Here is a 13,701-nt window from a genome sequence, read left to right on the forward strand (position 1 = left end):
AACTTTTCACCAGCTCTTGCCTGGAAACAGACATGATGGTCACTAATTATTCCAGCTTAAGAGAGTTAGGAAAAAAAACTTACTTTTGGCCTCTTTGTCCTAACCATACCTTAACAGTAGAATTATTTCCACTATTATATATTTTTGTCTTCCTCTCCTCATCTCCCTCTTCTATTAGAGGCCAGGCAATACAGTTCTTTCTCCACAGGCAGGTTTAGCTAATACAGTACCTTTACTGGTAACTTTCATCTGTTACAAAAAGAAGCTGCTGGAACAATTCACTATGTCATCTTAAGGGAGCAATTCATCGCAGTACTTGACTGTTGTTCTTAATACTTTCACCCTCCAATAATGAATCTGACATTTCAGTTAGAAGGAGAGACATCTTCAACTTAAGAAGATTTAAAGCACCCTCCCAATCCCAGAAGAAACGAAATACATTGTTATATACCTACACTGCTGTTCAATTAGTCACTAGCATTTGGCGTAGAAAGGGTCACAAACAGCAATACATCATCTGATGTTTTTATTGGTCACAGGTGCAATGTTACAAAGATGTTACACTGAATAATGCTGTCACAGTCATGTTGTAATGTGAGGTTGCTACAACACATTTAAATTTCACACAGTGAAACTACTTAGGAAAAAAAAAACATGCTTATAACAGAAGATCAAAGAAATACATTTAATTAAATCAAAAAATGGTCCCAGGATGTCAGCCTGCTCAAATTGAAGCTGATGGAAAAGCTTCTGTTGACTTCAGCAGGCTTTGAATCCAGCCACGAACTTGCCCTGACCAAGCCATAAGGTAAAATGCCTCTCTGATCTGTCGCAGGGTCTTCAGTCTTCTAACAGACTTGTGCGTGATGTATTTTCTTTTAAAATGAGACAAACATGATGTATAATTGACTATTCCAAACTTAATACACAGCAGAGCCAAACTTGGCTCATCGGCTTCAGAGAGAGTGGAAGAATTACGAAGGTGATAGCATGGGTACCAGGAAAGGAGGGAGTTACTACACTCCTGAGTGCCTGTAGCAGCTGTTTGCGTGGTCAGCTTCCAAGAAAGCTCATTATATGCTTCCGCTGGATTTTCATCTGGCAGTGTCTGCATTCAAGACAGGTAACTTATATGAGCTGGAATTTGGATGATGTAGCAATAAGGAGACAGCTAAAAATGTACTGAGGGTGTGGCTCTTTGTTGCCAACGAGCAGCCTGTGGGCACTGACTTGTAGTGATGGGAAGGACTCATTTTACCATTCTGGCAACAATCTTTGTGTGAAATTACCTTGGAGGGGGGGGGGAAGGGCGGAGGGGAGGGGTGGATTTCAAAACCACGACAGACTAAATGATGCACCAAATCTAAGAAGGCATAAATACAAGTTTAATTTGAAGTAAGTTACTTCTGAGAACTCAGATCTTCATGAATTTCAGGGTGTGACAATTGCTCCTGCTCACTCTGAGGATGCATGCAAAACATGCAGAATATGCATCAAACTCTTATTCGTATTGGAGACACCAGAGGGCAGCAACGCACCAGCATACACTTGCAAACAGAACTCCGTTAGCCAAGAGTTTATTCCTTGCTGGGTAAGTTTCATATACAAGTCTTATTGCTTACCTCAATATAGGTTCTCGTATCACAATGCTGCATTATTACAAGAGACCCGAAACTCAGAACGTAACTCATGCGTCCAGGAAATGTGCTGCTTTTTGTATTCCAGTGGTCAAGAATGTACTTATTTCTTACAACTAATTACTGAATTACATAGGAATTACTAATTTCTAATTAGAATACTGACCACATGGATCATAACTTGTGCTTTATAAAACTCTCCCTCTCCAGTGCATGTAAAAGCTAGTTTAGTTTTTGTCTCAGACTGCGATGATCAAATATTGACAGCATTTAATAATGCTCATGGTTCTACTATATTCAAGGGTGAACAACAGGAGCTGCCACCCTGTGTTATATACATAGTCCATCAGGAGTCCCTGAGATACAAATACGGCTCCCACTTTTCTCCCCACTGGCATTTTGGTCAAGAGTTCTCAATAAATGTTCCAGCTTATTTAAAAGTTTTTTCATCAATTAAAAATTCTATTTACAAATCTGTCGTAAAATGGACAAAAATATTCCATAGGAAAAATCAGACCGTTTCAAAAGTTGGTAAGTACGTTTTTAACTGCAAAATGTCAGATATTGGCTGTTTTCTGTCTTGATAGAAGCTGAGTCCTGTAAGTAATTCTATATCTCTGACCCGAGCTATGTGAAACTTCATTCTCTCTTCAACCCACAGTGACTCAGACCTCCCATCCTAATAGGAAAAAGGAGGAAAAGAAGAGTTTGTGAAATGTACTTTTTTCTGATATACATTTAATCAATTAGTAAAAGGTATTTTCATGTTTTATGATGACAGACAGAAAGCAGTAACTGATGGCAAACAAATAGAAAGCACTGGATTCTACGAATAATTATAAGCTTGTGCAAATTTAGTACTTGCTGTTACTTCCTCAAGTGTACAGAACCTGCAGCTGCATCAGTGGAAGCTGGTGATAATGAGGAGTGACAGGTGAGGTCCAACATCTATTCAGCATGTCTATGATAAAGCTACTGCTGGGAGCTTTGCTTTTAAGTGGGCCGTTACTTGTGTACATCCTCTCTGTAGGATAGTGCACTTCACATGCTTTGTTCTGGTTTATAAGGAACGTAGCTATGTACCTTCCCACCATAATGCCAAGGTACTTGAACTAGAAGCAATCAATCCTCTTCAAGAATATCTGTGTCTTCTCCTTTAGGGTATACACTTGATCTAACATTGAACCTCTTTTGTGGATGACTTATCTTCTCCTAGACATTCTTCACCTTTCTCAAATGATATGACTGGATATTGCTGCTATAGAAAACTATGTATGCATCACACTGATTCTCTCAACATACTCTGATTCTACCCAGCTACCTACAGGTTTTAGTCTTTGAACAGGAAACTTTTCCCATTTAAGAACATATATACATTTGAATGTAATTCTGTGTACAAAAATATTATCTTCTCTCTCAAGATGATTGTGACAGACTGTAGAGTTTTTACAGGCTTTAATTAGCTGATACTCAAGCAGAATGAGCTCAAGCCTGGCTTTATGGATACTGAGAAGACTACTTACTGCACAGCTTTCACTGTTGTCTTCTCTGTGAGGTACAATGAAAGATAAGGCATCAAGAGATCCTTCACACTTCAAAGGAGTTTCAGAAGTATTTTTACAAGTAGTCAGCACAATGAAGAAGTGAGTAGGAATGGGAACTTCTGAGTTACCAGGGTGTCTGAAAAGCAGAAGATATTTCTGTAAATCAGTAAGTTAATACCTGTACAAAGAACAAATGGCAATAATCAGCTGTATTGTGGTACACTTATTTATTTATTTATTTAGCAACCCACGTATTTAGTCTGAAGAAAGCTTGGCTTTGGAGGGAAAATACATCTGTAATCAAAGTTGGCAGCATATTTCAGATTAATATTTTGTGTATCAAATTTAGCTTGTAGGCCTAAAATGGTGAGTTCTTTGCTAACAAAGAACTGACTTTAAAAGGTGCAGGAATTCATCACCTATCTGTTGTTTTGAACTGATTTTGCTACGTGGGAGTAAATAGTACACTTGCACTGACAACTCAGTAGTAGAACACTGCCAGATACACAGACTCATTAATATAAGCCACAATACCATGGGTAAGCCCCTGCTTCATCCAGTTCTAGAGGCAGTGTTGTAAGTTTTCAGGCAGTGGATGTTTCTCCACATGCTTCTCTTACTTCCTTTCAGGATGACACACTTCTACTACACATTCTCTCTTCTGCTTTTTGTTTGCTTCTGAGCTTTACACAGCTCAGTATGTTTAGGTCCATTTGACTGCTTCTCTCTGAACTGGTGTGACCTGCCAAGGATCAGTCTCAGCAAGATGCTTTCCTTGCTGACAAGGATCATAAGTACTTTGTGACCACTAATGGGGGAAAGAAGCAAAGGATTACAATGAGAAAGCAGCTCACCTTTTCACCTTTTCTGGGGTATCATAGATCCCATCAGAGTCGTAATCAAACACAGGACCACTTACTACATTGACACCATTTCTGTCTGCAGCATACTCAGGCAGCAGGGACTGATGGAAGTAGCTCCATAACACTAGAATACAGTAATGGAAGTGGGATACATCATCTCCAAGGTAGGATTTGTTAATAAAACTGTGCAGTTTTCAGTAGAGTACTGACAGGCATGGGAAGCTAGGAAAGTAATATACTATACATAATATACTATGCTAAGAAAATACAGGTGTTCATAGTTTTAATCTACCTGAGCAGCAGCGTGCACTGCAATATCTCCTGGCATTCTGTTTTCACAGTCACGCTAACCGCAAACCTGACTGAACAATAGTGATGCTGCTCCCTTGTGGCCTTGGGTTTCTTTCATGGAAACCAAGCTATGAAGAAGCTAAAAAGGGAAGGCGAGAGAAAACCATGACTGTATCTTGCCTCGTTATCAAGGGTAGAATGGCTAGCATGTACACCCACACCTCCATTTCATGCACGTTTTCCATTTATTTGTACCTGAAGCCTCTTCTCACATCTTTAATTTTAACTCCCTTTAAGAGGAATTGACTGCTGTTTTTTTTTGTTTGTTTTGTCCAGAGGAAGCACCACATTTCTTTTCATTAAGAACGTGCTTAACCTCCCTCAGCCAACCATCTCATGCTCAATCTCATGTTCTCTCCATCTCTCCTCAAACCCAGGAAAGCCCGTATCTTTTCTATTACAGATCTGATTATTTTCCCATCTTCTCAGTGTCTGAGACTAAATTTCTGCCTGGAAACTCATCTGACTTTGAGAGACATTCCTAAAACACAAATTAATATAACTCACTCTCACATAACTGGCATTCGGGTTATCTAGAAGATAGTATATAAAACCTTGGCTAGGTAGGTAGGGAAATGCAAATTAAAATGTCAGTCATAAAATGGAGACATCTATACTACACCAATGTGTAATTAGTCATAAGCTAATCATAAGCTTACAATGCTGGGCCTTTTTCATAAGGGTCATAGACCTCCTTCAAGAAGTTTTCACCGATGTAAGAAGTTCAGGTCTTATTTCACAGGCACAGCTAAATTGAGATTGTTTGTGGTGTTTGGAAGTAAGCAAAAAGGCTGTAGTCTTACACTTAAATACACATACAAAGAAAATACCTTTAAATGCAGGATACATTGGCACAATGTTGCTGGTGAGCAAGGAATCATAATGAGATTTCTTTGCATCTGTCATAAAATCTAAAACCAAAAAGCACAAAAATACAAGATTAAAGATCAATGTTACGATGTTAAGGTGCAGCTGACCTAAACTCACTTTTCAAAGTTGATGTGTAAATACTAACTTCAGTATATGCTGATCAGGTCCAAAATAAAATAAGATTATCAGCAGCAACAGTAATTGCACTTGGAAGGCATACAGTGTCCACATTATTTTAATATTTTGAAATATCAGAACAGACTTTTGAACAGTGGGGAAGGGAATAAAATTCACTTCCTGAGTGTCAGACCAACTTGTTCTGTCTGCAGAAATTAAGCATAGGAATAGTTCTCTTTGAGCTTTGCAAACTAAGCTCTGCGTGGATGTTAAAATAACCTTCAACTCAATACTTTATGCAGTAAAACCAATGTAAAATGCTTCCAAATCAAACCAGCACCGGTTTACATGCAATCTAACCATTTGTAAAAAGCTAACTATATTTTAAAATAGGTTTTGAGAAACAGAGTTGCACTCTTTACATCAAATACTGAGTCCCTTTACCAAAAGTCATGTATGGCACACAATGGTAAATTTCAAACATAAAATAAACTTAAATCAAGGCATTTTTACATTTACCGACAAACATTTCAATTTTCCTTTGTGCAGTTCCAACTAATGGAGGTCATGCAAAATGAATTTGCAGTTTATTAGTTTGCCAGACTTGACTCAAGGTTTACACACTTCTTCCAGTTTCTTCTATGAGATGCCACATTAGAAACCAGACAAGTTGAAAAGCTTTCAGGAAAAACTAAATGACCTTGGACTACTCAACAACTGCTGATGCATGTGCAATGTTTTCCTTTCTCATATGCTAAAAAGAACTGCACTAATTCAGCAACTACTGCTTCAAGCTCTCAATCAGCAGTATCTATAAAACAAGATAGCTACTGCATTACAAACTACTTAAATCACATGTGCTGTACAATGAAAGCAATGTACTTACTTGGAGGAGAAAGGAATCCATAAGTTAGACGAGGGTGATTGTTGTAAAATGAACACGTCTGGTTATGATTAGAAGGGATACGAACATCCTTGTGTAAACAGCTGGAAATATCTTCTGTAGTAGAAATCCAGTTGTCCTGTTGAACAAGAAGAAAGTGTCACTAGAAAATTGAATAGCTCACTTGTAATATTTTGTTCAGTGTGGGGGACTGCAGAAATCTAAATATTTACCCATGCTTGCTTTCAGTGGTGCAAAAAGGTTTAAGATTCAAATGCTGTCCCTATTTTGCCAATGAAAAACAAGCCCTTCCATTTGCTGCATGTATTTTGTAAATAAAAGGAGCAGAACTGCAGAATTTCAGTTAAGGATAACCTCCCCTTCCAAAGGAAAACTGGGAGGTCCCTACAAAAGATAACTTGATCTGGTGTGAACGCATACACTCAGGCTAAGAGTCAGAGGCAGCCATCTCTCTCCGATGGGCCACCTGTTACAGTAACTGGTGCCTTTGAGCCACCGACCTCTCAAGAAACTCCGGATAAAGCAAACCTTGATCTTCTGAGGGAAGGATTCTTAGATATAGCAGTCTGCCAGATAAAGCAGTGGAGTCAGTGCAGATTCATAGGCTCTCTCAGTACCTATAGCAATGGTCTCCTCACTTCCTGGTGGATCTGTTCTCTCTAGAGGCAAAAGCTCATGCCAAGGAAAAGGAAGGAGTCAAAGCCAACTCTCATTCTGAAAGTGTTTGGGAATAGCCGTGATTCAAACTTTTTATCTTTCAAGGCTGCTTCTAACATTTCTTCAGATACTTACATTTTTGTTAACAGTGTACGCACTCCACAGAGACATCTTGTAGTCCTTACTGTACCCATTTACATAGCGGTAATGGTAAAGGAGGCAGTAATTATGTTTCTTCTGCAGAACCCTGGGCCGTCCATAGGGCAAAGCGAGTGTCTCTATCTTCTTAACTGGAGTAGAAATAATGCTTGTTACATTTCAATTGATAATTGTTGTTGAGAATCTTTCTCTTTTTATACACATAAAATTGCCCTAATTTCTACTTGCTAAGTAGAGAAATCATAGTAATGGAACAAAAAAAGAAAAATTCTATCCTTGCACCAAAGGTATAGTTTCTATGATAAGGCAACAAATTAACTGTCAACCCCAGTATAAAGAAAAATGCCAGCATCCAGAACTCAAATATACAATGTTCAGTTTTACAGTGTATTTAAAACAACACATTTTGACATTTTAAAATAGTAGATGGATATAAAACGTAAATTTTAGTCATAGTTGACTTTGTGCTTTTATATAAATACACAATGTGGGATCTGCTTTTACTTAACATTTAGCTGGGAAATAAACCAATTGTGGTGATTTCAAATCTGCTGAAGGGGCTGTTTTAGTATAAACCACAAAGCTATTTGGAGAAATGACATTTGTGGCTCTACATTTCATTGTCCTTTAAATGAACGATACCATGAATTAATGGTTAGATTTTCAGATGCATGAGGACTAAAAGGGAGCTACAGGAAAGAAGGGGAAAAACTCTTTAGCACGGTCTGTTGGGATAAGAAAAGGGGAAATGGTTTCAAACTAAAGGAGGGGAGATTTAAATTGGACATAAGGAAGAAGTTTTTTTAGAATAAGAGAATTGAGGCACTGGAACAGGTTGCTCAGAGAGATGGTGGATGCCCTGTCCCCAGAGACACCCAGCGTCAGGCTGGACGGGGCTCTGAGCAACCTCATCTAGCTGCAGGTATCCCTGTTCATTTCAGGGGAGTTGGACCAGATGACCTTAAAAAGGTCCCTTCCAACTCTAAGGATTCTATGACTTTATAATGACTGTGATTGCTCATAAAGCCCTTTTTCCCCCCCTCTCTCAGACCATGCTTCTCTACAATGTTTGCATACAAAAAAAGAAGTATCTCTAAGATATTGCACAGGGTTTCTGGCAGATCCTTGCCTAGGGCAATGCCTGTTTATGTCCATTCACCAACCACCTCATCCAACAGAGGAGTGAAGACTTTCCTTTAAAACTGTAACAGAAAGAATGTATGTGGGATCAAAAGAGGGGAAAGTCATTAAAAAGAAGCTGAAGAGAAAAGCCGAGTTAGCAACAGAAATACTTTACAGTATATTTTTCTTAAGATTCTTAAAATACTAAAGTGAAAAAAAAATGTAGCAGAACAGAATCATAAGAAACACATGCTCCTGCATTCACCTGCTGCAGTCCAAAAATGTCAGCAAAAAGGTTCAGAATTTTTGAAGATAAACATTAATTTCATCAAAACATTGAATATTTATTTATTTAGGCTAGAAACATCCAAAAAAATAGTATTTTCAAGTTTCTAGTTCTCTAGTGTAAAATAAAAACTAAGAAAAACTAGCACATCATGAAAACAACTCAAAATAATAAAAAATATTACTTCAGTACTGAATGTGCAAATGTTTTCAATTGTTAAATGTGTGGAATTACAAAGAAAGGGACCAAAGCTTCAGGTGTATTTACCATTAAGTAGGTTACTGCCATCCACAAATCTTCAACTTCAAGGCAATTGTTTTAAATGAGGAATTCAATTCCAAATTTAAAACAAAAAATGAAGTCAAGCTCATGACATTTATTTCCCTACCCATCATGGAAAAGACAAACATTTTATGTTTGTTTGTTTTTTTGTTTTCCCATAAAACGTAAAGAAGCAGTAGTTAACTGCTCTTATATGGTTGCCAAGTTATAACAAACAATGTCAGAATATGCAGAGGTAATTACTAAACTCTGAATACTTTTAAGGATTATTGAGGCTGGCTGTTAGAGAAGGTGTTACAGATGGAAGAAATGTATGTAATAAGTGCAGGATTCATACGACTTAAAATCAAATTACTTATATTAAGATGAGCGGTAACCTAGGTCTCACTGGTAATCCAAGCTAAAACCCTAGTGTTTCAGAAGTGTACGTTTACAACTTTTGATTAGTATTTTTACAAAATGGGACCAAAATGTATTACACACCTGGCGTATGTCACCAAATCCATATCCAGCAGGGCACTCAGGCTTCCATCTACATACTAACAGTTTGTTTCAGTGAAACAACTTACATGCTATGAGGAAAGCACATGCGTCTGTATCCTCCTAGCGGGATTTCACTTCCCTGCTCTCATGCGTGTTGCAATACCAAAGAGTAATTTTTAGAAGTCTTTGGGGCACATTTTAAAAAGATGCCCTGTTGTCAATGGAAAAGGCTCAAGAGAACTTCATTTTTTGTGCCAGGACAAACTACACAAGTCAATAGAAACCTTAAATTAGTCCTAAATAAGCATCAAGCACTGGATCCTGCCTGTAGCTGACATAAATCCAGTTCTTAACACTGAGCTACAGCAGGTTCTCAACAAATACGGAGATTATTTACTTAAGAAACAAGGTTCCATGAGCAAACACCTGGCAGGATTTCTATCCACTTATTTTCCTTTCTGACAATCTAACTGCTAGGACTGCATTTTTTAAGGTATTAGCATGAAGGGCTAGATTCCAACTTGTTTTCCATTATTTAACTAATGTGTTTTGTTTTACAAGTTATAAATACATATACGGCCTTGCAAACTGCAGCTCAAACGTGGCACAAGTGTGCCCACAGAATTGAAATACAGCATTAGCAGAGCAAACAATGACTTAAAACCATGTGATAACCAAATTGTGTAAAATATTCTGTGCTTCTTTAGAAGTATGTTGCCATCATGACGACAATATTTACAGGGATTTCTTATGACACAGTTCCCTATTCAGCACTTTTGCTTCTCATTCCGGAGTGCTCATTACTTCAGTGTTGGAAAGTTCAAATATTTCAGATAATAACATGCACCATAAAGACATATATACACAGATACACATGTAGTTGAGGACACATGGTTCAGTGGGATTGTGTCTGAATCCTACATATATATGACAGAGCTATAACCCCAAGGAGTAGTTCAAAGAACTTTTAACTACATACTTGATATTTGTTCAGGAAGTTTAGACATCAAATATTTTACATTTTTAATCATCCTCACATTTTTATTATCATTCTATTCTACAAGCTAAAGGTCTTACCTTCTGTTTCAGTAAGATTTAAACGCTGATGAAAATCTCTTACTGGCAAGCCCTATAATTATAAAGCAAAAACATTGATTTCTTACTACGTGTTTCACAAAGCAATTTATATTCCACTACTTAAAATAATAAATGTAACACATCTGCCTTACAAGTTATCCCTGTACAAAACTCACAGACAGTTACTGCAGAATGTGCAGAAACACACTGCTGTTGCCACAAGCACCTTTGAAAACCAATCCCAAGCATACAACATAGTCACAGAAAGGAAATTTCAACACAGTAAAGTGAGCCAAGTAATAACTAAATGCTTTTCCCATTAAAGTTTGCTGCTGCAGTGTTTTCCATGCTCTTCAGAGCTGAATGTTGTTTTACATTAGGAAACTTCAAAAAATGGAACACGCAAATACAGGCTCTCTAACCCCAGGCAAGACATGTTTTTGAGACCAGATCAAAAAAAAAACAGGTAGCAAAACTACAAGATAAATATTTATGCCAGAGAACCTGGAGTCTCATTCTGAATACAACAGAGACATACGCCTCGATGACTTCAACCATTTCAGTACGTACTGCTGTCCTGCAGGAGCAGCCAGGGCTCACTGGAAAGGTTCTTTGTCCCACAAAAGAGCATTCAGAAGGATGGCTTGTTTCTTTGGGATGGTGAGGGGTGTAAACGGGATTCCTTAAGAGATTATTTAGGCGTCCATGGGTTCCATTGTTTGGGGCTGGCTTCAAATCAAGCAAGTCTATGAAAGAATTCAAGTAACAGGACAAAACAGACTGTAATACATTGCTGCTTGTATTGTGATAGCAATTATGGTTGATTACAAGCAAGAGCGAGTTAATAATCCTGCACTGCTTGCTATTCAGAACAACTGAAAGGAAAAACAATGTAAGCACTTTAAAAGGAAGCACATATATTCTTGGGTAGGGCTCAGGATGGAATCAGTCTGCTTGCAAGGAGGTACAGAATAAGCACAAAAAAATCATATAATGCATCCACAGAATCACTGAATGCTTGGGATGGGAGGGATGTTAAAGTTCCAAACTTCTGCCATGGTCAGGGTTGCCACCTGCTGGGATCAGGGTAGATCCCTTCCAACCCAACCCAAGCCATAATACAATTCTGTGAAGTCTGGCAGTTTGAACACTTCAGAAAACATGAGGTGAAATTCCTTCATTCAGACAAGACAATCAGTTTTACATATCTGGTGTTTGTGCTTTAAGTGCTGACACACTGCACAAATGCAAACAGTATCTCTCTCTTCAGCTGCCCTCTGAAGAAGGTGCAGTCAGAGACTTCCAAGAGAAATCTTAGGGACCTGACTCAAAGAATATGCCTTTCTGCAGTCCAGAAGGTACCTAAAGCCCTGGGCAAGGAAAAGTTTTAGTAAGCTGCCTCATTTCATCATTTTCTATCTAAAAGTAAAGGTGTTGGCTTCTAACTTCTTCTATACAGGATGGAAGGCATCTGGACCTCGATGAATGAACATAAGTCGTCTCATCTGCCACTGAACTTGCTTCTGTGAGATGTCAGTAAGGACTCCCACACAGCATATACAGAAGGGAATGGAGGAGCATTAGAAGAAGGTTCAAAGAAATCAACTACAACGTGAGAAGACATCAGAGCACACAAGGTTGTGAGATGCATGCTTCCTGACAATAGCCTGTTTCCTATTCCAGCGAAGAATTTAAACACATGGTTCAAACATGGTATACCTGAACATTGCCACTGATCTCAAGCATGTGCAGTGCTCCCGTTAAGTGCTTTCTGGATCAAACCCTTTGGTAACAAATTGTCTCTCACAGAAGCAGGTGTTAGAGCAAGCATGGATCCTGGTAAGAGAGAGAAGGAGGCAGGAGATAATGGAAAACAGGTGAAGACTTCCAGGGGAACAAATGAACTCAGCAGAAAAAAACAGTGATGGATTTCTGGAGAAACCCTGAAAGAAGACAAAGAAGAGACAGGGGAAGTAACAGTAACACTGTATTTGAAAGGGTGAAAAAAAGGAGGGCGGCAAGGTGTCTGATATTCCGAAATGGATCCCCCTTCTCTGGTGCAGTGAAAAATCATGGAGAAATGGGGAACCTAACCACTGCAGCTATGCAACTAAAGAGATGACTAGCCTTAGAGTGAGACTCTAAAGTCATGGGACTGTAGACTAATGAGACAGTTACCATTCATTAAAAGACGAAAAAACAGCTGTGACACTACACAATGAGAATGGACAGGAAAACACCCAAACCCCCAGTACATAAATTGAATGACAGGCATCAATTAATTTGGGAGAAGGCTTATCATATGAATCAAGAAGGTGTATTGTATTGATCAATTTCAAAAAACAGAAATCTCAATTTCAGTTAACTAAATTGAAAACCTATCTAAATCAGGGCAATAAAAAATTGAAAATATGATAAAGGAAAACAATCAGTAAGAATACATATAGTAGAACACACAAGGATTGTTCAAGTGTATGAAAAACTGGATGGGGCAGCAGAGCATGACTCAGACTTCCTGGAATAGAGCTGCCTGGCAGCCGAACCCATACCTTCATTCTCATACTATGATAATTATTTCTGCTCTGCCAGAATAAAGTATATTGTTGAATTAAGCCTCTAGTTAAACAGGAGAAAGAAAGGGAGGGTGTGTTTTTGGCAGGAGGAAGGTGGTGTAGGTAGTTTTAATACTGGTGAGTCAAAATGTCAGCTCTGGAGCAGGTCAGAGGAACGTGCACGGTGACTGGTGGAAAATACAGATACAAGTGGCCTTAGTAGCACAGCCTCAATAGTAATTAGTACTTTAGAAGCTGAATCTTTCTCAGGTACTAGTGAAAATCAGCAGGAAGTCTTGAAGATTTTCTAAGCACGTTTAGAAGTTTGTTATTAAAAGACTTATGACACCCAATAGATCTTATATTTTTAACAAAGACGACCCCCATCAATTGTACTTACCACACATTAAATTATATACTTCAATGTTTTCAAATGGATCAACTTGAGTTTGAAATTTGAATCCTGGTCCAAAACCAATAAAGATAGCCTAGGGTTCACAGAGAAAAGTGAAACTCTCTTAAAGACAGGCCGAAACTGAAAATATTTTCACATTCCAATTTTTTTTTTTCCAGGCACTTATCTGTATTTTAGCAACACAGTATGGATCAAGTTAAAAGCATACTTTTCTTAAAAAAGTCAATATATTTTTCCAGTAAAATGCATATAATCAGGAATTCGAAAAGACATAGGAATAAATTCAAGAAGTAGTCCGTGAATACTAGGAAACTCAATTCTGTCCTGCTGCTGCCCTTAAAAGATGCCTTCAGCCATTTATGAAGTTCTTTGCTTCCCTCTG

General features: G+C 38.2%; 1 protein-coding gene across 2 annotated transcripts in view; it reads right to left on the minus strand.

Annotated features, from left to right (window-relative positions):
* Positions 1-511: 511 nt before the first annotated feature.
* ENPP1 (ectonucleotide pyrophosphatase/phosphodiesterase 1) overlaps positions 512-13,701 on the minus strand; it is a 50,629-nt gene continuing 37,439 nt past the window's right edge. For both annotated transcript variants that reach the window (XM_004940218.5, XM_040697934.1), the window contains exons 17-25: positions 13,305-13,392; positions 10,923-11,098; positions 10,353-10,404; positions 7,079-7,233; positions 6,269-6,404; positions 5,226-5,306; positions 4,036-4,168; positions 3,161-3,317; positions 512-2,316 (exon numbers count right to left, since the gene is read on the minus strand). In XM_004940218.5, the coding sequence (XP_004940275.3) occupies positions 2,149-2,316; positions 3,161-3,317; positions 4,036-4,168; positions 5,226-5,306; positions 6,269-6,404; positions 7,079-7,233; positions 10,353-10,404; positions 10,923-11,098; positions 13,305-13,392 (1,146 nt within the window). In that variant the 3' untranslated portion in view covers positions 512-2,148. The remainder of the gene's footprint in view (positions 2,317-3,160; positions 3,318-4,035; positions 4,169-5,225; positions 5,307-6,268; positions 6,405-7,078; positions 7,234-10,352; positions 10,405-10,922; positions 11,099-13,304; positions 13,393-13,701) is intronic.

This window comes from Gallus gallus, chromosome 3 (assembly GCF_016699485.2).
Source record: "Gallus gallus isolate bGalGal1 chromosome 3, bGalGal1.mat.broiler.GRCg7b, whole genome shotgun sequence".
Taxonomy (NCBI): domain Eukaryota; kingdom Metazoa; phylum Chordata; class Aves; order Galliformes; family Phasianidae; genus Gallus; species Gallus gallus.